Source organism: Myodes glareolus, chromosome 6 (assembly GCF_982192425.1).
Source record: "Myodes glareolus chromosome 6, mMyoGla1.1, whole genome shotgun sequence".
NCBI classification, from domain to species: Eukaryota; Metazoa; Chordata; class Mammalia; order Rodentia; family Cricetidae; genus Myodes; species Myodes glareolus.
The window spans coordinates 19,039,467-19,063,257 of NC_142031.1; the positions used below are offsets into that span (position 1 = coordinate 19,039,467).

The 23,791-nt window shown below is 48.2% G+C and overlaps 1 protein-coding gene across 1 annotated transcript; it reads right to left on the reverse strand.

Annotated features, from left to right (window-relative positions):
- Positions 1-8,491: 8,491 nt before the first annotated feature.
- On the reverse strand, positions 8,492-22,022 carry Fuca1 (alpha-L-fucosidase 1). The gene is made up of 8 exons (XM_048443225.3): positions 21,615-22,022; positions 19,657-19,791; positions 16,373-16,510; positions 15,610-15,715; positions 13,038-13,238; positions 11,591-11,781; positions 9,688-9,787; positions 8,492-9,166 (listed from the first exon to the last, which is right to left on the reverse strand). The coding sequence occupies exons 1-8, from the start codon at positions 21,989-21,991 to the stop codon at positions 9,026-9,028; spliced, it is 1,389 nt and encodes a 462-aa protein (XP_048299182.3). The 5' UTR covers positions 21,992-22,022; the 3' UTR covers positions 8,492-9,025.
- Between the last annotated feature and the right edge of the window lie 1,769 nt (positions 22,023-23,791).

The window sequence follows — 23,791 nt, forward strand, 5'->3', positions numbered from 1 at the left end:
GGCAGGAGATCTGCCTGGTCTACACAGTGAGATCCAGGACAGCCAGGACTGAACAGAGAGATGCTCTCTCAAAGAAACAAAAGAATTTTTTTTAAGAGTTCATCAAAAAGGTTTCCAGACAAATTGAATACAAATGCAGTGACCCTGAGGTAAGGAAACGGATGCTTGGTGCAGTGTTTTTCATTCTGCGTGCTGCACCCCATTAACTGTATGCAGTAGCTTGGTGGGGGGGGTACCAGTTTTTACTGAAAATAATGAAATAGGAAGTATCAGAGAACATTATATTATATTAGAGTAGTAAAACAGACTGGAGAGGTGGCTCCGCAGTTTGGAACACTTGTTCCTGCAGAGGTCCTGAGTTCAGTTCCTGACACCCTCATGACGGCTCACAACCACTGGTAACTCCCGTTCCAGAGGATCTGGTGCCCCCTTCTGGCCCCTGCAAGCACTGCATACATGCGATGAGCAAACAAGACAAAACACTTGTATACATAAAACCAATAAATTGTTTAAACTTTTGAAGCTCTGTGTCTACAACATATGTTGACCAGTTTGCATAGTAGAGTAAAATTTTTTAAACTTTAAAACTGTACAAAAGTATAATAATAATAATAATAATAATGTTATTATTTTGGTTTTTCAAGACAGGGTTTCTCTGTGTAACAGCCCTGGCTCTCCTGGAACTACCTCTTATAGACCAGGCTGGCTTCAAATTCACAGACATGTCTGTCTCTGCCTCCCAAGTGCTGGGATTGAAGGTGTGTGCCACCACCGCCCACCAAAGTTATTATTTTAATTACATGTAGGTGTGTGCCTGCATATGGGAATGTGTGTGTGAGTGTTGCTGAATCTTCTGGAGCTGTAGTTACAGATGGTTGTGAGCTGCCCACTATGGGTGTTGGGAAACCGAACTAGCAACTATTCTTAACCCCTGTGCCATCTCTCCAACCTAGTAAAATAAGCATACTGGGTGTTGTGGTTAATCCCTGCAGTCTGAGATACCCAGAAGGCTGACTGGAGGTGTAGTTCCATTGGTAGAGTGCCCGACCAGCATGCAGGCAGTATAAGCTGGAGTGTTGCCACACAGGCTTCTAATCCCAGAGGTGGGGACCAGGAGTTCAAGGTCATCTTCAGCCTCAGACAGTTCCTTGCCAACCAGGATGAGCAGAAACTGTCTCACAACAACAGAGTTAGCTCTTTGAGGTTGAGGAGAGCTTTGAGGATAAAGTGTTAGCTGCACAAGCCTGAAGACCTAGGTTTGGGCTCCCAGCACCCACAAAAGATCAAGGCATGGCAACACATACTATAACCCCAGTGTTGGGGAGTGGGGAGCCCCAGAGCTTGCTGGCCAGTCAGTCTAGCTAGAATGATGAGCTCTGGGTTCAGTGGGAGACCGTTTCTCGTAAAGTAAGGTGGACAGCAACAGATACAGGCACCCGATATTCACCTCTGGCTTCCAAGTGTGCACACGTGGGCAAGAGCACCCTGGCACACGTGTGTGGGCACACATGCATACACACTTTTTTTGTTGTTGTTGTTTTGCTTTGTTTTTTCGAGACAGGGTTGCACTGTAGCTTTGGAGCCTGTCCTGGAACTAGCTCTTGTAGATCAGGCTGGCCTCTAACTTACAAAGATCCGCCTGCCTTTTCCGAGTGCTGGGATTAAAGACGTGTGTGACCACCACCCGGCCATTTTTAAAATTTTTAAAGATTGCTTATTGTGAAGATAGTGTTCTCCCTGCACGTTTGCCTGCATGCCCGAAGAGGGTAACAGATCTCGTAATCGATGGTTGTGAACCGCCATATTTTTCTCGCTTCTCTCTTATGGTCATCCCTAGGCATCAGGCATACATGTGGTACATGGACATACATACATTGATAATAACATAAAAATCTGTTGGGTGTGATGCCAGATCTGTAACCTCAGCACTTAGGAGGTGGAGGCAGAGGCAGGTAGATCTCTGTGAGTTTGAGGTCAGTCTAGTCTACACAGAGTTTCGGGCTGGGAATTGAACTCAGGATTTTTGGAAGAGTGGCCCGTGCCCTTAATCTCTGAGCCATCTCTCTAGTGCTCCCCCCACCCCATTTATAAAAAATCTTGAAAAAAATAAGGCTGAATAGGGATGACAAGCCTACCCATTCCAGAACAGCCTGGATAACATGAGACTCCACTGCAAAAGTAAATTAGAGTCAGCCATGGTGACACATGTAACCTGGGCTACATAAGATCTTATTGTTAGGAATTTTTCCTAACATGAGCTCTCTGCCGATGCAAAAATCCCAATCAAGCCGAATCACAACAAGCCAAACTAAAACTATCCAGGTTTAATGGGATTCCTACGCTCTAGGTGGTGGTGGTGGTGGGAACTACGTGATTTTCCTTTAGGAGCTCACTTAAATACCCTGTGGGAGTGCTGGGATTTGGAGTCCAGACCAATACAACTTTCAGGCCTGGGGGCTGGGATGGATGCTAGGGCTGGGGGCTATGTTCCCAATTTAACACTTATCTTTGAAAAAAATTACACTGACTTCTTACTAGGGGCTGTATTAGCTGTAGAGAAGCCTAGTGCACAGGTCTAACCCAACTCCTCCTGAAGCAGAAGTAGGAGAAATGAGGGAGGGAGGGAGGGAGGAGGGTGAGGATATGGGGATATGGAAAGAAGGCAGGACCACAGCTGAACAGTACTTTCCTAGTGCCCCACTGGCTTTGCTGTAGATGACTCAGCTGATGTAGGTCGTGGACACAATAGTTGCCTGGGTTACCTTCCAGTGACCTGCTTCCAGGACACTGTGTCTTCTCCTGAGACCTTGCAAGTACTTCACGAGTGTTTCATGAGTGGCCTTTCGTGTGCCGAGACTGAAAGCACTACTTTCAGATGGTGCCCGTACCATGATTTTCTGAACATGTATACCATGAGCAAGGATGTTTGACAACATGCGTGCAGATCCCAATTAACTGTATCTCCGCCTGCTTCTCAGATCACACAGACTTCCCCACCCAAGTCCATTTGTTTGCCTTTTCTGAAAGACCTAGTGTTCCCAGGCCATGTTGCTAGGGCTGAAGAGGACAGAGAAACTGGTGGCAGGCTCTTGCCAACAAAGACCTCAGCTCAGCCATTTTCCAGCTCCTTTAATCCTGAGGCAGCAGGGAAGGCAAGAAGGCCTAGGTTAGGAAAGGCCTGATAGCCAGGGACTTCTTGGTGCTGTTCCTGGTGTACTTGTGTGCTCCTGGTGTGCTGGAACGAACCGGGACACCCTGCAGCTGGCCATCAGGGAATCATGATGGCCCTGGGCATGTGGCTTCTTATTTTGGTGTCCTCCTCGGCATGGCTGCATGCAGAATGGGGCTGAATACGTCCCTCTCTTTCTCCCTTGTTCGGTCCTCTTCTTTCATTCTCTCTTGAGCCTAGAGTCCTCTCCCTATTTATTCTCTCTGCCTGCCAGCCCCACCTATCCCTCTACTGCCTAGCTATTGGCTGTTCAGATTTCTATTAGACCAGTCAGGTGCCTTAGGCAAGCAAGGTGCAACAGCAACACACCTTTACATAATTAAACAAATGCAGTATAAAATAAGGTGGTACACATTTTTTAAAAGATTTATTTATTTATTATGTATACAGCATTCCTTCCATGTATGCTTGCACACCAGAAGAGGGCACCGAATCTCATTATAGATGACTGTGAGCCACCATGTGGTTGCTGGGAATTGAACTCAGGACCTCTGGAAGAACAGTCTGTGCTCTTAACCTCTGAGCCATCTCTCCAGCTCCCAAGGTAATACACATTTACACAGATAAATATTCCAAACACTCTGCTACATGTTTGAGGACAACCTGAGCTACATGAGATCCTGTTTCATTTTGTTTTTTAATTTGAGCTGACACATAACTTTAAAATATCATTAATCGTTCAGCTGGGTAGTGGTGGCACATGCCTTTAATCCCAGCACTCGGGAGGCAGTGGCAGGTGGATCTCTGTGAGTTCAGGCCAACCTGGTCTACAAGAGCTAGTTCCAGGACAGGTTCCAAAGCAACACAGAGAAACCCCATCTTGAAAAACCAAAAAGGAAACAAAACAAACAAACAAAAAAAACCCTTTAATCTCAATACTCTGGAGAAAAGAATAGGAGGAGCTCAATGAGTTCCCGGCCAGGCTGAGTTACAGAGAAACCCTTTCTCAAAAAAAAATAAACAAAAAGGCTTAAAAATAAAGGAATGGGGCCAGTGAGATGGCTCAGTGGGTAAAGAAGACTCAAGTGCAAGCCTGAGGAATTTAGCACCTGAGGCCTGTCCTGGACTTCCATGTGATCCCTGGCATGCCTCTGCCTGCAGGCGCGCGCGCACACACACACACACACACACACACACACACACACACTACAATGCACAGTATTCTTAGGACTGAAAGATAATGAAAAGGTACCATATCAAAACATTACAGCTACATTGGAAAGGAAGCCAAGACCTGGGGCGGAGGCCAGTACCTGTGGACCCACTCACTGTAAAGAAAACATACACCTCTGGGTGGAGATGGGCTCTTAGCCAGTGGGCAGACCAAGAACCTGGCTAGGGGCACTCCTAGAAGGCAAGCTCATCTACGATGTAGTGTTCCTTCTCAGAATCCCCACCCCTTAATGCAGTCCCTACTGGTTGAGCCACCATGGGGTTCCACTGGGCCTAGTCTGAGGCCTGACTCAGAAGGTGTAACCCCAAGCCCCCACTTCCTCCTTTTCTTTTTTGGTATAATCACTCTTCTCTCCTTTTCCTCTTGGGTGCTAGTCCAGAGCCTAAACCCCTCTGAAGCGCCCTAAGAAGTTTCAGGCTTCTTTGATCTCTCACCCCCACCCATGGCTGCCTCCAGGTGGTTGACCTCCAGCAGGGTGGTGTTTGTTTCTTCTCTTCCTCATCCTGCTCCTCCCTTCCAGGAAGCTCTGAGGTTTAGCTCACCTGCCCTGGGCTTTGGTTTGATTTTTTTTTTTTTTTTTTGGATTTTCAAGACAGGGTTTCTCTGTGGCTTTGGAGCCTGTCCTGGAACTAGCTCTTGTAGACCAAGCTGGCCTCGAACTCACAGAGATCCGCCTGCCTCTGCCTCCCGAGTGCTGGGATTAAAGGAGTGCGCCTCCACCGCCCGGCTTGGGCTTTGGTTTGAATCAGTTCTCTTTGAGCTTCCATTTGTGTTCATTCTTAAATTCTTTTATTAGTGAAACTGAGACCCCCCAGGAGGAAACCCTGATTTCTCAGCTATCATATGAGGATCTGCTGGGGCTCCCCAAGAATCCTGGTGACCCTTCTGGCCTGCCTTTAATTCTTTAATTAGCAGAGAAAATGAAACTGTTCTTCCACCTCTAGACAACATCACCACCACTTGAGAAGCTGAGGCAGGAAGATGCGCCAAGAGTTCGGGACCAGCCTGGGCTCCACATCTGAGTTCCGTGAAGAACTAAGCTATAGCATGAGATCCTGGCACAAGAAGGCAACTAAAAACTAGTAATTTTTTCTTTCTCTTCTTTCCCCCTTTCTTAGGTCTAAAAATAAACAAACCCAATCTAGCAACAACAAAGAAGACAAAAAATAAGACAAGACCTTTGTTATTCTTTGCTATCACTTTAAGAACTAACCACGCCCACCTCAGCCACTTCGACCCTCCCCTCGCTGCCATCTCTCTCTCTCTCTCTCTCTCTCTCTCTCTCTCTCTCTCTCTCTCTCTCTCTCGCGCGCGCGCGCGCGCGCGCGTGTGTCTTTGTTTTATGTTTGTCTATATCTCCCTTTTTTAAGCAATAAATGTCTAGCTTTATGTATAGCCTTATGTCCATTTACTCTGCCGTTCACCGTATCCAGCCGCCTGACTCTGCCGCCTGCCCAGGGACCCTGTACTGCTCCGGCGGCAGCTTCTGCCTGGCTTGCAGGCCGCCCAGGCCATTATATCATATTCTTTTTAAAAGAACAAAAACCTTGACCAAGGCAACTTGGGGAGAAGAGTGTTTATTCCAGCTGTAAGCTGGAGTCTCTTATGAAGGGGAGTCAGGGCAGGAACAAGGCAGAGGCCATGGAGGGGGGCTTGTTCCCTGTGGGTTGCTCAGCCTTTCTTACACACCCCAGAACCCCTTGCCCTGGGGTGACAACACCCTCAAGGGGCTAGGCCCGCCCACATCAATTACTACTTAAGAGATCACAGGCTAGCCTACAGGCCAACTGGTGGGGACATTTTCTCAGCTGAAGTTCCCTCTTTCCAAAGGACTGTATCTTATGTCAAGGGGACACAGAACTAGCCAGCGAGCTGGGCCTGCCCTGACATACTAGTATCTCTTCACCCTCGTCTTTTAAACAGGTGCTGTCTCTGTGACTTTAGCTAACTATGTCCCCAAACAGGACCACTGTCTTCTCATTTGAACGTCACTCAGTATGTTTCTTCAAGTCGCCTTTGGCTGGGGATTTTATCACAGTAGCAAGGGACTAAGACAATGTTTTTAAGTCAATTTATGGGTTGTGTGGGGCCATCTTCATAGATACCCCAGGGCATATGTGCCCGCCCCACGGACTGGACATACTTGAAAGCAATGTAATGTCCATCAAGTGAACAAGTATGTGTTATGCTGGGCACCGATGGCACACTCGGGAGGCAGAGGCAGGCAGATCTCTGCGTTCGAGGACAGTTCCAGTACAGACAGGGCTGTTACAGAGAAACTGTCCCAAAAAAATTAATAATGATGTGTTATGTCCAGGAACATTATTCAGCCATAAAGAGAATGAAGGTACTGAGATGTGAAAGAGCTTAAAACCTGCTGAGTGTTAGAAGAAAAACACGAGCTCAGAGTGCTTGGCCACAGTGACATTCGACCTCGGGCAGGACCCTTTATGGACACCGAGAGCGACAGTGATTGTCTGGAGGCAGGAGGATGCTGCAGAGGAAGGACCTCTAACAGCCATTGTTTTTATGGGGATAATGAGACTGTTCCAACTACTGTAGTCGTGGCTGAGTAACCTGGAAATACACAGAAAACCACTGAACTGTGAGTGGTTGTTGGTTTGATTTGTTTGAGACAGGGTCTCTCTGTGTCTCCCTGGTTGCCCTGGACTATGTAGGCCAGGCTGGCCTCAAACTCAGCGATCCACCTGCCTATACCTCTGGAGTGCTGAGATTATAGGCAGGTGCCACCATGTCTGGCTCAACTATAAGTTTCTAGTGGGTGAGACAAAGCAATGACTTTTTAAAATGATCTTTATTGAGCTCTACATTTTTCTTTGCTCCCCTACCATTCAACTCTCTCCCAAGGTCCCCATGCTCCCAATTTACTTAGGAGATCTTGTCTTTTTCTACTTCTAAACTTTTTTTTTTAAGATTTATTTATTATGTATAGTGTTCTGGTCTGCATGTATGCCTGCAGGACCTAAGAGGACACTGTGAGCCATCATGTGGTTGCTGGGAATTGAACTTTGGAAGAGTAGCCAGTGCTCTTAACCACCGAGCCATCTCTCCAACTCCATACAATGTGATTCTATGGCCGGGCGGTGGTGGCGCATGCCTTTAATCCCAGCACTTGGGAGGCAGAGGCAGGTGGATCTCTGGGAGTTCGAGGCCAGCCTGGTCTACAAGAGCTAGTTCCAGGACAGGCTTCAAAGCTACAGAGAAACCCTGTTTCGAAAACAGCCCCTCCCCCCCAAAATAAATTAAAAAAATGTGATTCTATGTCAATAAAATGATTTAAATATTTCCGTGTGCCTTTGTGTGGGTATGGGCAATTGAGTGCAATGTCCTCAGAGGACAGTGGGTGTGGGCGTTACACTAACACCCTCGGAGGGCAAAGATGACATTGGATCCCCTAGATCCAAAAACTGTCCCAGGCAGTTTCTGAGCATCTGTGGTCCTGGAAGCCAAATCCTGTCCCCTGCAATGGCGGTATGAGCTCTTAACTGCTGTGCTGTCTCTCCAGCCCCATTGTTTGAGAGTTTCATGAAGCTCAGACTGGCCTCAAACTTGGTATATAGCAGAGTCTGGTTTTGAGTTCTTTATCCCCCAGCTTCTGAGTGCTACAATTATAACAGATATGAACATTGGCCATGTTTAAAATTTTGATATAAAGATATCCACATTATTTTCTTAATGGTTAATCTTTGTTTATGGGTGTTTTGCCTGTATGTGGGTTTATGGACCTGCACCATGTATGCAGTACCCACAGAAGCCAGAAGAGGGCAACAGGCCTGTGAACAGAGTGCCAGGAGCCAAGGCCTAGCCATTTCTCCAGTCTTCTTGCTATTTTATGTTTTAAAACTCTGGGTGTAAGCCTGACGGTGGCAGAGAACATCTTTAATCCCAGCACTCAGGAGGAAGAGGTAGGCCTGGACTATAGGGCAAGTTCTACAGCCAGGGCTACACAGAGAAACCCTGTCTCAAAAAAAATCAAACCAAAATAAAAAAGCCAAGAAAACCAGAAAATGAGTAAAAAGCTGTAAACAGCCCAAACAGAAGCTAGGGAAAAAAACTATCACATGCTCTTGGTAGAAATAACTGACATACAAATTTACTTCCATCTTTTTTAAAAGGCAAGGCAGAATCACACTCCTTCATTGGTATCTCTGCAGACATGCTCAATGCCAGAGTTTTGGCCTTCTTCACAAACTTCCAGAGAGTTGACCTTGGCAGCCTGACAAACCCTTCAGGACCAGCTTAATCCCTTCAGGATTAGTGACAACCAATATAAGGCACAGGGGCTGGGTTTGCCAGACCTTTTACCTGGTCCCACAGGCAACAGGTGGCTTGGCTCGTCATCAGAAAGGGAGATTTCACCCCAGTGAAGGAACGGGAGAGCTCAGCTGAGCTGTCCAGGGCTTTCTGCTCATCAGAGATACCAGCAATGGATCTCAGGCTTCAATCCACTCATTCAGCAGCTCAGTGGTCTAGGTTCCCACTGATTAAAATGGGCTGGAAAAGCCATCACTGGGTGGGGGAGGGAAGCTACTTTATTGCACTGTTGGTAAGAGAAAGACAAGCAGCAGCACACAGGGCCGTCTGCCCTTGAACTCCACCGATCACTTCACTCCCGTCAGCTTTAGAGTCCAGGCGAACTCCACTGGGAGAGCCGTAGGTGGCAATGGGGGCAGATTGATGAGGACCCCCTCCTGGGGATCCTGGGTCCAGGTCAAATATTCTTCCATTCCTAGCATTGTTATCTGTGGAAAGCAAAGGTGGATGGGAAGACCCCGTTATTCACACAGACTTTGCCCCAACATGATGGGAATAAGTGTGCTGGACCAGAGCACTGAGGACACTCTAGTAAGGAAGGAGCCAAAGCCTGCCAATGTGTTTTAAAAAAATTTCTATCTATCCAGGCATGGTGACACAAGCCTGGAATCTCAGCACTGGGAAGGTAGAGGCAGGAGGACCACAGGTTGAGGCTAGCCTGAGTGACATAAAGAGAGCCTTTATCCCAGCACTGGGGAGACAGAAGCAGGCGGATCTCTGTGAGTTCAAGGTCAGCCTGGTCTACAGAGCAAGTTCCAGGACAGCCTGTCTTGAGGTAAAAGAGAGAAAGAACCTGGCTCAAAAGAAAAAACAAACAAACAAACAATAGCTGGGAATGTAGTTTGGGGTGGCTTGCCTAAGCATGCCTAGGCCCTGGGATCTAGCACTAGAAAAATAAAAACAAAACAAAACCAAGTTGTAGCTTAGGAGGGATGAGGAGCTCTCTTACCTTTGTGGCCGAGGTTGTTTCGGGAGATTTGAGGTTTATGATGCCATTTTCTGGCCAGTACAGAAAGGTGGCATAAACAGCGGAGTCTTTAGTGGTGTACCTGGGAACAAGAAACACCGTTGTTCTAGGGGAGTCAGTGGTGCTCCCAGACAGACCCTCAGTCCTCTCTAGCTAACTCACCAATAAAGACCTTGTGTCCATCATGACTACTAGGAAGTGAGAGGAAGGTAAGGAAGGAAGAGGCCTACAAAACTCTGAAATCCTCTATTCTCCCCCTTCACTGGGTTAAGGTTTCTGTAAAAATTAAAATTAATCCTTGGGCAACACATTTTCCAGACCTTTCCCTGCTGCCTCAATATCCTTTGTTGCCAGGTGGTGGTGGCACACGTCTTTAACCCACACACTTGGAAGGCAGAGGCAGGTGGATCTTGGTGAGTTCAAGGCCAGCCTGGTCTATAAAGAGAGTTCCAGGACAGTCAGGGCTGTTACACAGAGAAACCCTGTTTCTAAAACAACAACAACAAAAAAACCAAAGGAAAGGTACGGTGCTGGACATATAATCCCAGCTACTAAGGAGGCTGAGGAGGGAGGATACCTTGCTCAGGAGCTGGGGGACAGCCTACACAACACGGTGAGACCATGACCCACACAGCGACAACAACAAAACACGCACCAGCTACTTCCCTACTTCTTAGAGCCAAAGCCACATAACTTGTTACTGAAATCTTTCCAACTCCAGATCCACGAGAAGACAGAGGGTGTGTAACAAGGGGACACACAGAACAGTGGCCCACTCACTGAGAGTTCACCCTATTCAGGAAATAGGATGAGAAGCACCTCCCAGGAATCCATCCGTAGGGACCTGTGTGTCTCCAGTGGGAGAGTGAGGTATTGCGGTGGACAGAACCCTGAGCTCAGGCTGGCGCTCTGCTGGGTCCTCACACATCACGTCACCTGGTCTCCAAAGCAGTCTGAGAAGCTAAGTACCATCACTCACTTTGTAGTTGGAGAAACTGAGGTCCAAGATCAAATAACTAGATCTAGAGGCCCACGTACGAATGGGAAGATTTTAGGAGGGAGCTCTGCACAGGTGACCAGAGACAACCCAGCTGGGACACAGATTTTACAGCGGAGGCAACATAACCTCCAACCTTGTAACGAGGATGGAGGGCCCTGAGAATGTGCAGGTCAGCAAGTGTGATGCACAACACACTGATAAACTGTCAAATGCTGTTTGAGCTCACTTAGAAGCTGGCTCTGGAAGCGGGGTGCCCCAGCCACATTTAGGACGTAAGTATGTTTGTCTCAAAGTGTCCTAAGGCCCCTTGTCAGGGGTTGGGCTGCCCCCTAACCCTGTATCAGTGAAACAGCAGAACAGTCCAAGAGCAAATCCCTTGAATCTCTCTGAGAACAGCTAGATCAGCCATCTCCAGCAGGGGTCCCAAATTTATCCCGATATAAAAGTACTTGTCGGGAAAATGAGAAGCCAGAGGTTCAGCCATGGTTTATCCATGGAAAGAAAGAGAAAGTGCATTTGGAACTCCAGCGGACTGCCCCAACTTCCCCAGTATGTTTCTAGTGGATATTGTAAGCCCCCGATTTAATGATTTAATGACATTTTCTCTGGTCTGGGACTCTGAGACTCTGTCAGGAGCTCCAGCCTTAGGGGAACTTCCACAAACGATTGATTTCTGTTGGGTGCCTTAGGTACCAAGTTTGAGGGTATTTTACCTCTATCTATCTATCTATCTATCTATCTATCTATCTATCTATCTATCTATCTATCTATCATCTATCATCATCATCTCGCTAGTTACTCTTACTTAGGCTGTACTCTCACGCGGAACTGAAGATGTGGCTATCATCAATCACCCTCCTGACCATACAAGAAGGCAAGGCTCACCACACAACTGTTGTGTTCTTTTCAGACTGCACTCTCCAGGGTTGGGAGGCATAGATAGCTTCCCCGTTGATCTGCAGCCACTTGCCAACAGCAAGAAGCCTTTCTTGGAAGATGGGAACGATCAGTCCATCTTTAGTTGGTCCAACGTTGAGAAGATAGTTGCCTCCCAAACTGACTGTCTGAACCAATTCCTAAAGAGAGCAGAGACAATGAGAGCTGAGGCATGACTACCATCTCAGACAGGAACTGCCAGAAAGTGGCACATTCTGAAGGCATCCTGGAGAGGACTGTGTGGGGGTTCACTGTGAACCCAAGCGTCACTCAAGGCAACCCAGGACCAGGTTAACATTTGGAAAAACTGTACAGGTGTGAGCCCATCCATTAGGGACCACACGAGGGCTCTCTTTGTCCTTTCCATCTTCCCACTGTTGCTTTTACATAGCTGCAGCTGCATGTGGCACTGCAGCGCCATGGTGTTCACAAGAGTCCTCCTGCCTGCCGAGTTACCCATTACATAGCTGCAAGCCACTGAAAGCTCATGTGTTAACTGAAAATGCTCCTGGGAGGGGCTCGGATGATGATGACCCACAGGGTGAGTGCTTGCCTTAGAAGAAGACCTGAGTTCATCCCCAGAATTTATGTTCAAACAAAACACACCCCATTCATTAACAACCAAAACCTGGAGGTCATGGTATGGTGCATGCTGGTGATCTTCATTCTGGCGAGCAGAAACGAAGGCTCACTGTGGCTTCCTGGCCAGTGAGCCTCACTGAATGGCCAGTTCCAGGCTATTAAGCGATCTTGCCCCTCCCCAATAGATGGAAGGTAAGACATCTCAGGTTGTGCTCTGGAGGTCAAAAACATGCCTGCATACACATCACAACACTCACACATGCACAATGTGTACACACACACACACACGCACACACATGCACCCTCCCAACAAAGAAAAAGGAAGGAAAGTTCTGGAAAGATAAAGCTTTCTTTGAGGCTGAGAAGATGGTAAAGACAAGGGACTTCAGTGGGTAAAGTCTCTTGCTACCAAGAAGAATGACCTAAATTTGATCCTCAGGATTTCCGTCACAGGATGGAAGGGGAGAAGTGATTGTCAATTTTAGCTGGGCATGGTGGCACACACCATTAATTTCAGCACTCGAGAGGTAGAGGCAAGCAGATGTCTGTGAGTTCAAGGCAAGCCAGGGGTACAGAGAGAAAACCTGTCTCAGCAAAAAAGAAACAAAACAAAACAACAACAAAAAAACAGAAACAAAAACTAAACAAAACCAAAACCAGGTTTTAAAGGCCCAACCCCTTTCTCTGCAACAGCGACAACGTACTTAGGAGGGGCTTGTCTCTGTGACTGTGGCCCTAGTGAGTCCTAGCCATCCGACTCTGGATTGGAGGGCTCTAAGGTAAGCAGCTAAATAACCAAGGCGAGTGCTCTTACCTCAATGATTTCGTTCTCACTGGCAATGGTGGACATGGTCATGTCACGGCGATAGCCCCAGGACGATCTGTCGATGCTGGTGCACATCTCCCACTTGTGGTCCGGCAAGCTCTGCGGTGTGTATTTATCCTGACAGTTGTAGTATCCTCCATGATGGCAGGAGCAGTTCTGACCCCACCGGTCATTCACTACCACCTGGTCCTAAGGGAGGAAGAGAATGGGGTCATGGGGCACCACCTCCTGGCTCCTCAATGCAATGCAGATGCGTCTGGTGACAGTCTGTTCAGAAGAAGAACAGTGGACTACACTAGAGTCTTTTCCCCGTGCTATTTTGCTTTAAAGGGCACACATGGGAAACTAGACAGTTTTGGCTGTCCCAAAGAGAGCGGTACTGCTCCCCAATGGAAAAGCCAGAGCTGCTGACAAACGTCCTACAATGTTGAATGACAGAGGCACACAGCTTCTAATGCTGATAGATGTACAGAGGAAGTGCATATGCAGGGGGGCTCAGGAGATGACTTGGGGTGACGTGCTTGCCGTGAAAGCATGAGAACTCTCTAGCACTCATGGGATGGGAAAGATGGCTCAACAGTTAAGAGTGCCTGACGCTCCTACAAAGGATGTGTATTTGGTTCCCAGCACCCACATGGTCACTCACAACTGTCCATAACTCCAGTCAAGGGATCCAACACCTTTCTCCTGGCCTCCACTGGCTCCTGCACACATAATTCATGCAGGCAAAACACCCATACACATAATAACATAAAATAACCTTTAAAAATGGGGGTCTGGTAAGATGGCTCAGTGGTTAAGAGCAGTTACTGCTCTGGAAGTAGACCTGGGCTTGTTTTCCAGCATGCACGTGTTGACTCAGAACCACCTTGACTCCAGTTCCAGGAGATCCGGTGCCCTCTTCTGGCCTCATGGGCACTTGCATGCACACAGTATACATAAATTTACACAGGCATACATACATTTACATACATATAATAAATTAACAAATCATAAAAACGGGTATGGGGGGGTGGAAAGATGGCTCGGAGGTTAAGAGCACTGGCTGCTCTTCCAGAGGTTCTGAGTTCAATTCCCAGCAACCACATGGTGGCTCACAACCATCTATGATATCTGGTGCTCTCTTCTGGCAGGCAGGCATACATGCAGACAGAACACTGTATACATAATAAATAAATTTAAAAAAAAACGGGTATGGGATGCCTGTGCACATGTGTGCAGTACCCAAAAAGGCCAGAAGAGGGTGCCAGTTGCCCTTTTTCCTGGAATTTCAGGAGGTTGTGACACATCATGTATGTTCCTGCTGGGACGGGCGCTCAGAACAGTACATGCTCTAACCACTGAATCCTCTCCCAAGCCCTTGTTGAGGGATTTTTTTTTTTGTTATTGTTTTTTGAGACAGGGTTTCTCTGTGTAACCTGGCTGACCTGGAACTCACTCTATAGACCAGTCTGGCCTTGAACTCAGAGATCCGGGATTAAAGGTGTGCACCATCACTGCCCAGCTTTACTGTGGTTTTTAAATACGTGAGGCTGACATTGCTCCCTTCACTAATGCTGCATCTTGTTTATCTTTTTCCCTTTCTGTGATTCTCCTTAATCAGGCACGTGTAACTGTCACCCCTCTTGGCAAATGACCTGGCTCCATGAAGGCACAGACCAGAAGCACCAACAAGGCACCGCAGAGGCACATGAGGTATCAACTGCCATAAGTTTATTTGTTTCTTGAGACTTACTATGTAGTGAGTCTTACTATGTAGTCCTGGCTACTGTGTAGACCAGGCTGACCTTGAACTCACAGAGGTCCACTAGGATTAAAGGCATATCTGGCCCATCTCAAGTCTCGAAGGGCAGTCAACTGCTCACTCATAACTGTGTGCCACTGTGACAGAGATGGCTTAAACTTTAAGCAGAGAGATGTAGAAGAGACAGATGTGGACAATTTATACCATGGCATTCTGTGGATGAACTGCACACCTGGGAGTCCCCCGAGACTAGGCAAGTCCCGAAAGCAAGCCTTGCATGCACCGTTAACATGCTCTCCCAGTGAGGTCCACTCCGGTCCGTGAGAACCACCCTCAACCAGCATCCATCAACAGGAATGGTGCCTCTCCTCTCTTTCCTGTCCTTCATTTCCTGAGTTTAATAACTACCCAATAGAACCCCCACAGATAAGCACCAACCAGGGCCCCCACATGCTGAGCATGCGCTCTGCCACTGAGCTGTCTCTCCAGCCACCAAACGACCTTAGACAAATCTAGAGTGTGTATAATCTTTGACGTGTCCGTCAACAGATAAAGACCTCTGCCACGCAGTAAAAGTCCCATAACACAACATGCAAATGTACTAGCTAGGTGTGCTGACTGTGGGGAGGGTTTAGCTAGCTAAGTACCCTTTCAAATTTGATAGAAAGCTAGGAGTGGTGCCATACACCTATAATCCCAGCTCTTGAGAAGCTGAGGCAGAAGGATGGCTGCAAATTCCACCTTTCATAGCCTACTGAGAGCTGAGACAACAGGTAAGCATCACCATGCCCATTACATAAGTTAGACATCACCTACCTTGACAGGGCTATCATTATAGAGCCAAGCAAGGAAAGCTGTGGAGTTCCAGTACGTGTCAGGACACTCCCACTCCCCATCAGACCAGATCAGGTCGGGCTTGTAGCTGGAAGACACAGGATCGGAACAGCTTGCTATCTAAATCTATATCTAGTCCAGTCTTATGGACAGACTTCTGCAACAAGCATTTAAAACTCAGAGCAGGGAGAGTGGCTCTGTGGTAGGGCTCTTGCCAACCACGTGTGAGGCTGTAGGTTCCATTTCCAGCCCAGCAAACAGAAAAGATGTCTCTAGATGGGAAAGTACCATGAAGATGACAATGCAGAAACTAAAGAGACAGGAAACCTAACAGAGGGATTCTGCATACTGATCTGAGCCCAGACAAGACATGACAGTTCTAAGTGAGCAGGGTCTGTGCTCAGGATGTCTCTCCAGTTAAAGCTTCTGATGGTGAAGACGCCAGTGTCCCTCTCCAAGGTCCTGACTAGGGACACCGGCAAGGGAGGAGGGTGCTGAAGGGCAAGCTTTGCCTCACAGCCACCTGGGTCCCCAGTGACAGCAGCAGCTTAGTAAGTGACCACAGTTCATAAGTTCTGAGAGGTGGGAGAGGAAACGTGCTTTGCATGAATGCAAACGCCACCTTTATTTTTTTGATGCCTTCTGAGTGTTTCTCAGGCAGCAGCCTGCAGCTGGAGCCCATTAACAGCGCCCCAGAGTGGAGCTGACTTCCAGCACAGCCCTCAGGCCTGGGCCCCTGTCTCACCTGTTAACAAGGTCGTACAGCTCTGGCATTGTTTTCGCACTGACAAAATGCTGAGTTTTGAAACCATTTTTCTTGTCGAGTAGGTAGAGTGGATGGAACCACTCCAGGAGCGAATGGTACAGGCCGTAGCGTATATTCCTTAAACAAAAAAATACAGCAGTGGCTGGCATTAGGCAGAGAAAAATCAGGCTGGGTGTGGTGTGGCAGAACTTAAAGGGGGGGGGCGGTAGGAGGATCAAGAGTTCAAGGTGAATCTTTGCCTACCAAGTGGGTTTAAGGTGAATCTTTGCCTACCAAGTGGGTTTAAGGTCAGCCTAATCTGCTTGAGATCCTTTATCTTATCTAATCTCTCTCTCTCTCTCTCTCTCTCTCTCTCTCTTTTTCTCTCTCTGAGACAGGGTCTCACCACGTAGTCCTGGCTGGTCTAGAACTGCCTATGTAGACCAAGCTAGTCCCTAACTCAAAAAGATCCCATCTGCCTCTGCCTACCAAGTGCTGGAATTAAAGGCATGTGCCACCATACTTGGTATTTATTTCATATTTTAAAATCTTACTTCTGGGCTGGAGAGATGGCTCAGTGGTTAAGAGCACTGCCTGCTCTTCCAAAGGGCCTGAGTTCAATTCTCACCAACCACATGGTGGCTCACAATCATCTGTAATGAGGTCTGGTGCCCTCTTTTGGCCTGCAGGCAAACACACAGACAGAATATTATATACATAATAAATTTTTTAAAAAGCCAAGCGGTGGTAGCTCTTGCCCTTAATCCCAGCACTTGGGAGGCATAGGCAGGTGGATCTCTGTGAGTTTTGAGGCCAGCCTGGTCTACAAGAGCTAGTTCCAGGACAGGTTCCAAAGCTACAGAGAAACCCTGTCTCAAAAAACCAAAACCAAAAAATCTTACTTCATTTTTTTTTTTTTTTGGTGCTGGGAATCCAACCTAGGGCCTCACCTATGTCAGGCAAGCATTCTGTCATAAACTATACCCTCACCCCTACTAAATATTTTTTTAAAGAACTAGGAGTTTGAAGGTTCCTAACACAAAGAAATAACAAATGATTAAGGAGCTAGAAATGTTAATTAGCCCTATTTGCTCATTATATCCTGCAAGCACGTCATACTGTGCCTCATAGAGACGTATAATTACTACAGTTCAATTAAGACACAGTGCCACGCAAACATTATAATGCAGGCAATAAAGAAAATAACACAGCAAGGCACAGATAAGGAAGAACTGAAGGGGGCATTTCAGCATGTGATTCGGGAACTAACCACTTACAGAGAAGCTACCAATCCAGCCTGTTGAGGCTGGGCATGGTGTCACAGGCCTAGAGCCCCAGTACCTGAAAGGCAGAGGCAGGAGGATTGCTTCAAGAGAGAAAGCAGCCTGGTCTGCATAGCATGTTCCAAGCTTTTTGAGGATACAGAGCAAGGTCTCATCTCGAAAGACCAAACCAAACCAGAAGAAAACTGCTGCTTCCAAAGTCTATGCCTGGTCTACGTCTACGATCAGACAGACATTTACTGCAAGATTTTTTTACCACGTGCAGCATAGGGCCCAGAACACTGAGCAGGGAACAAGAGTCAGCAAATGCATTCTTAAGGCCCAGGTAGTCCGCTGGACTCTCAACATGCTCCAGGAGACAGTCCTGGGCGTGTGTAACACCGGCACAGCTGGGTTCCAATCAGACTCGACGATTTACACATTTACACAGTCAGCCTAGCCCACAACAGGACATCACACAGTGTCACGGTGTAAGTCATTTTTCTTAGAGGCAAAGCATCGCTGCTAGCAGGGTTCCAAACCTGAATACCTGAGTCCAAATCCCACTCCCTGCGGTGGCTGGGGACGGGACTCTGTGTTATGGCTTCCCCTGCCCTCCGGGCTCAAATCTTGATGGCTTGTTCCCTGGCTGGTGCTATTTTTGGCAATCTGCAGAACCTTAACAAGGTGGAAGGTGCTTGCAGAGGTGAGTCAGTCACGGGGGCTCTGAGGACATACTGCCTCTTGCTCCTGTCTGTCCCTATAGTCATGTTAGGTGAATAAACAATCTCTACTACGTGTATGGCTGTCCTGACTGCAGCTGCCCCACCATGGTGGACTGAAACCCTCTAAAAATCAGCTTTCCCTTCCTGAAGTTGTTTCTGTCGGACAAGCATGGTGGTCACTGACACAGAAGTAACTACACTTTCAGCTGGAGAGCAACCGCTTAGTATTCTGAGGTCCTGAGTTTGCACGTCGGCACCAGACCCCAAAGCCACCCTGCTCTGCCACACTCTACTGCTTTCCTGTTGAGAAGCTAGTCTCTATTATTACTCATCTTTTAGAGACATAGTCTCGTGTAGTTTAGGTTAGCCTCAAACTCAGTACACACCTACGGCCAGCCTTGAACTCCTGACTCTCCTGCCTTTGCCTTCCAAGTGCTAGAGTCACCTGCACATAGCACCAGCTTGGACTAGTCCTTCCTAGTGAGTGACAAACATCAGAGTGCTGGCTGAAGAACAGTGTGTGCCTCCCTCTTTAGTTTTGATTTGCTGTTAGCAGAGCTTGCCCTCAGGCCTCAACAGCTCTGTGCTGGCTGGGTGCTGGTGGCGAAAGGTGAGATCCACTCCCTGGGCCATCTCATGCTGGAAAGGGATCTACGCTGGGAAGTGGGGGCACACACCTTTGATCCCAGCGCTCCCAGCACTTAGGAGGTGGAGGCAGGACGATTCTGTGAGTTTGAGGCTAGCCTAGAATACAGAGCTAGTTTCAGGACAACCAAGGTTACACAAAAAAATCCTGTCTTGGAAAAAAAAAAGACACTAAATAAATAAACACACAAATAGGTAGATGAAACAAAACAAAAAACAAAGAGAAAGAAAAGCCTGCATCCTGCCAGTTTTCATGGACACCCCTTGCAGGCTGCGGATGGACCATCACAGTCTATGCCAGGCGTCCTGCTTTTCTTGCATCACCTTTTTTGTTTTTCGAGACAGGGTTTCTCTGTAGCTTTGGAACCTGTCCTGGAACTAGCTCTTGTAGACCAGGCTGGTCTCGAACTCACAAAGATCCGCCTGTCTCTGCCTCCCGAGTGCTGGGATTAAAGGTGTGCACCACCACGGCATGGCTCTTGTATTACCTTTGGTCCTGTGAAAACTGCCAGTCTCAAACCCCAAGTCTGGGAGCCCATCTTCTCACTGGCTAAATATGACCCCAGGTGACAAACAGGAGGAAGCAAGGATGGTGGACTGGCGGGACGGATGGGAAAGAGGGGAGAGTGGCTGGCTGTCAGCAGACACGCACCTCTTCCGAACAGCAGCTCCCAACTCGCCAACCAAATCCCGATGGGGCCCCACGTCCTTAGAGTTCCAGTTCCAGGACACAGGACTTGGCCAGTTTGTGAAGCCTTCGTGATGCTTTGTGGTCAGAACCACATACCTAGAAACAAACGTGAAAACCAAGTTAGGACAAAGGAAGCGGGCAGTGGCCACAACCTTGACCTTGCCTGGCACAACAGGAAGATCTCCATTACAGGAAATGTACAGGGACTGGGAGATGCTTTTAGGGTGACAATGTCCCCTCGTAGGTATGACTCAAGAATGTAAGCAGGCACTGGATGCCCAGAGAGGGAAGGGTGGCAAGAGAAAAACTCTGCACCTTAGCGCACAGACTCAACCCTTCCAGGCATGAACTTTTTCTCAACCCTCTGCTCTGCTCTATTGGCAAGAGCAGGTGACAAACGGAAGCTGCTTGTTTTACCAATACTGTGGAATCACCCTTCATTCAAGGAGGTGACTGAGACTCAAATGTCTGGGACTGAAAAGGCAACTGCTGAGATAAGAGATAACCAATAATTCATTCAATGTCTGCTTTTTATGGCAAAAAAAAAAAAAAGAAGAAAGAAGAAAGATAACATGTACATGTGATTTCATCACGGGCAGGGCAGGTGTGGAGACTCCTGGAAATCAGCCAGCGTCAGTTATCTCAGGCTCACACAAACATTCCTCTTTAAAAAGTCCTTCTGAAATATAAAAGCCCTTCTCTCAAGGGGTGGTGGCGGCACGCCTTTCATCCCACAGGCAGGCGGATCTCTGTGAGTTCAAGGCCAGCATGGTCTACAAGAGTTAGTTCCAGGACGGTCAGGGCTGTTACACAGTAACCCTGTCTCGAAAAACCAAAAAAAAAGTCCTTCTCACTCATCGACCTCATCAACAGATAACTACTCTTTCTGTGTATGGCTTGCAGACCCTGGGTGCAGTGATCAAGAGCCTTCGTTTCCAGATCACAAGATCTTCAGTCCAGGACACCAGGCTCTTTCCTCTCTGCATTAGCCACCTCATCCATAATACAGGGAGTCTGAAATCCAACATTTTAAGTTCCGGATCTCCGAGATGGTGAGAAGACAGCTTCCTGTTTTGGGTGGGAGGGTTTCAAGATAGGGTTTCTCCGTGTAACAGCTCTGGGTGTCCTGGAACTCACTCTGTAGACCAGGCTGGCCTCAAAACTCACAAGATCCACTTGCCTATGCCTCCCGAGCACTGGGACTAAAGGCGGTTGTCATCAGGCTTACAATGGCAAATACTAAGTGCCTAGTTATACACAGCTACAAGAAAACCCTCAGTACAAGAAAACCCAAGGCCCAGAGCAAACTGAACCTGGAGGATGGCAGAAGAAACAACTGCGGGATCGCTCCAAGCCACGAGCTGCCCCCAGTGGCCAAACCCATGGGTCCCGAAGTCAGCCAAAATCCTCTGGCTTAGGGCTCTCAAAATGTACTTCTAGAGGGCTCTGCCCAAACACATCCCTACATCCTTGAAGCTCTACTACAAGGAAGTGAGAAGGGAAGGTGAGGGGGGAACCCAAACAGAGAGTACCTCAAAACTCCCATCCTTCCTTCTCCAATTAGAGAGGTAGGGCTACAAGGAACTCAGGTAGCTCCTTTTTACAAGCTTCCACGGACGCCACAGGTAGCCTAGGGTCCAGGTCCACAACTCCAGGCCACTGACAAGAATTCAGGCTGTGTTCTGGCCCTTGTAGAAGAGACACCGGGTGTAGCCTGGCTCAAGCCTCTATCCACACAGGTGATGTACCCAGTGCTTTCCCGCCTTTCTTTTTAAAACTAATCCCCGGCTGGATTCTCTTCTTTAGCATCAATAATCCATCCTCCAGGATGCAGAACGCGGGGTGCGGGGCCTTCCAAGGTCAGGCAGCCCCGGCCGTGGGCTTGCCCGCGTCCCGCCTCGCGCCCGACCCGCACTCACTTGGCCCCGGCAGCCTGGAAGAGTTCGGCCCACTGGTCCGGTTGGAAGAAACGCGCCGTGAACTGCGGTCCGAAGTCGGCGTAGCTGAAGCCGGGCGGGTAGTTTTCTTTCATGAAGCGCTCATAGGCCGGCAGCCGCTCGCCCTGCCAGTGCCACCAGAACCACTCGCTGCCCCAGGCAGGCACTGAGAAGACCCCCCAGTGCACAAACACCCCGAACTTGGCCTCGTCAAACCATCTCGGCAGTGGCCGAGAGTCCAGGCTCTTCCAGTCCGGGGTGTAGCGGCCCGGAGCCCGGGCCACTGCCTGGGCCGCAACAGCCAGCAACAGCAACAGCGTGAAACCCACCGCCCGCCATTCACTACTCAGCTCCCACATCCCTGCTTCCTTGTTTGTCCCCCGTCCCTCATAACGCGCAGGCGCCCGCCAGTAGCTCCGCCTCTCTGAGTAACGATTGGCTCAGATGGGAAAAGGGGCGGGATCAGACTTGCGGACCAGCGTGCCGTCTGAGGCTCCATCTCTGGAGCGCCCTCTGGCGTTGAGAGAGAGAGAAGGGCGCAAAGAGGCGTTGACAGCTATGATCTATTGAATTTAAACTCCATAGTCTCCCCTTAAGGACTTAATTGCCCGGTTCCGTTAATCGGGAAAGACCCAGGGTGCGCGGAGAACAGGGAGTAGCCCACGTTACTGCACCGATCCTCAGGAGAAGAATGAAACCAGATTGTTTTATTTAGTGACTAATTAAGACCCATGGTATCTTTGCGCTATACGTTCAGCCGGCAGGTGGCGCTTAGCCGATTGCAGACTTGCATAAGAGATTTAGAAATAACGAGCTAGAAACACAGTAAGAAGGAACCTTATGAGGAAAAATGGGTGCTGAAAGAGGAAGGGCAGATGTAGTTATTTTGGCCTGTCTTTTATTTATTGAACTTACTCTTAAAACTATGAGGCATTTAAGCTTTTTAATTTAATTTTAAATTGTAACTTAAATTTATTTTGAGATGGGGGGCTCTCATGAAGCTCAGGCTGGCCTCGAACTTACAGCTAGATGACCTTGAATTACTGATCCTCTTGCTTCTACCACTTGAGTGCCAGGATTACTGGTTGGGGAGGCACCACCACTCCTGGTTTTACGCAGTACTGGCTTTTTGAACCCCAGAGATTTGCCCATGCAAAGGACTGAGCTGCACCTCTAAATTCCTGGGGACACTCAGAGAGCTTAAGTGTCTACCCCCAGGAGCTGGGGTGTAGTTCAGGATATTAAGCATGTTGGAAGGCCTGTGGTTTAGTCCGGTGCCACCAAACAAGCCCACAGAGCACCCACTGAAACACGAGTTTTAGAATAGCAGGGCCAGAAAATTGAGAGCCAAGAGATCCTCTTGCCTCAGTAACATCTGCAAGGTTTGCTAAGCCACCTGGTTCCTCTACAGTCAGCACATGCCCAGTGGGGTGTGTGTGTGTATGTGTGTGTGTGTGTGTGTGTGTGTGTGTGTGTCCATAGCTGCAGGAAGTACACAAGCCAGAAGTCAGGTGGTGCATGCGGCACAACCGTCTCCACGGTTGCTGAGACAACCACCACATGTCAGAGCAATAAAAGGCTTTACTGCTTCTTGATGGCACCCTCTTCCTATCTTTCCCCACGTACTGAGGAGGGAACAAAGATGAGGAGAAGGACAGGGGGTGATGAAAGTATAGGCCTGAGGTAGTCCCAGAGAATTCACAGCAGTGGAAACCCTCCCTCCACCTACTCTGTCTGGCACCTTGAAGAAAATCAGGGCTTGTGTTGACAGACCAAACACTTCCTCCTTTGGGGAGTAATAAGAAAGCATAGGGTATTTTCTGTTTCTTCCTTCCCAAGTTGAAATATGATCTAAAACACTAAGCACAGAGGACTTAAAAAAAATCAGCTTCTCCCCTCATCCTTCCAAATAGTGATAAGAATTTGCAGTAACTTTTGATGCACAGAACTTGTCTTGGGGAGAACAAAATGGGACCCCGTGACCTTCATTTGACCTAACAGAGAAACAGGTCCTCTTGCAGAGGCCTGTGGGAGGGTCTGTAGCAGAGTGGACAGACCTGCACTATTAGGGAGTCTGAGTTTTTTGCACTGGGTACTCCCTTGTTGGTTTCTCCGGGTAATGGGCAAATCTTGTCTGCTGGTTGGGTCATCAATTAAAC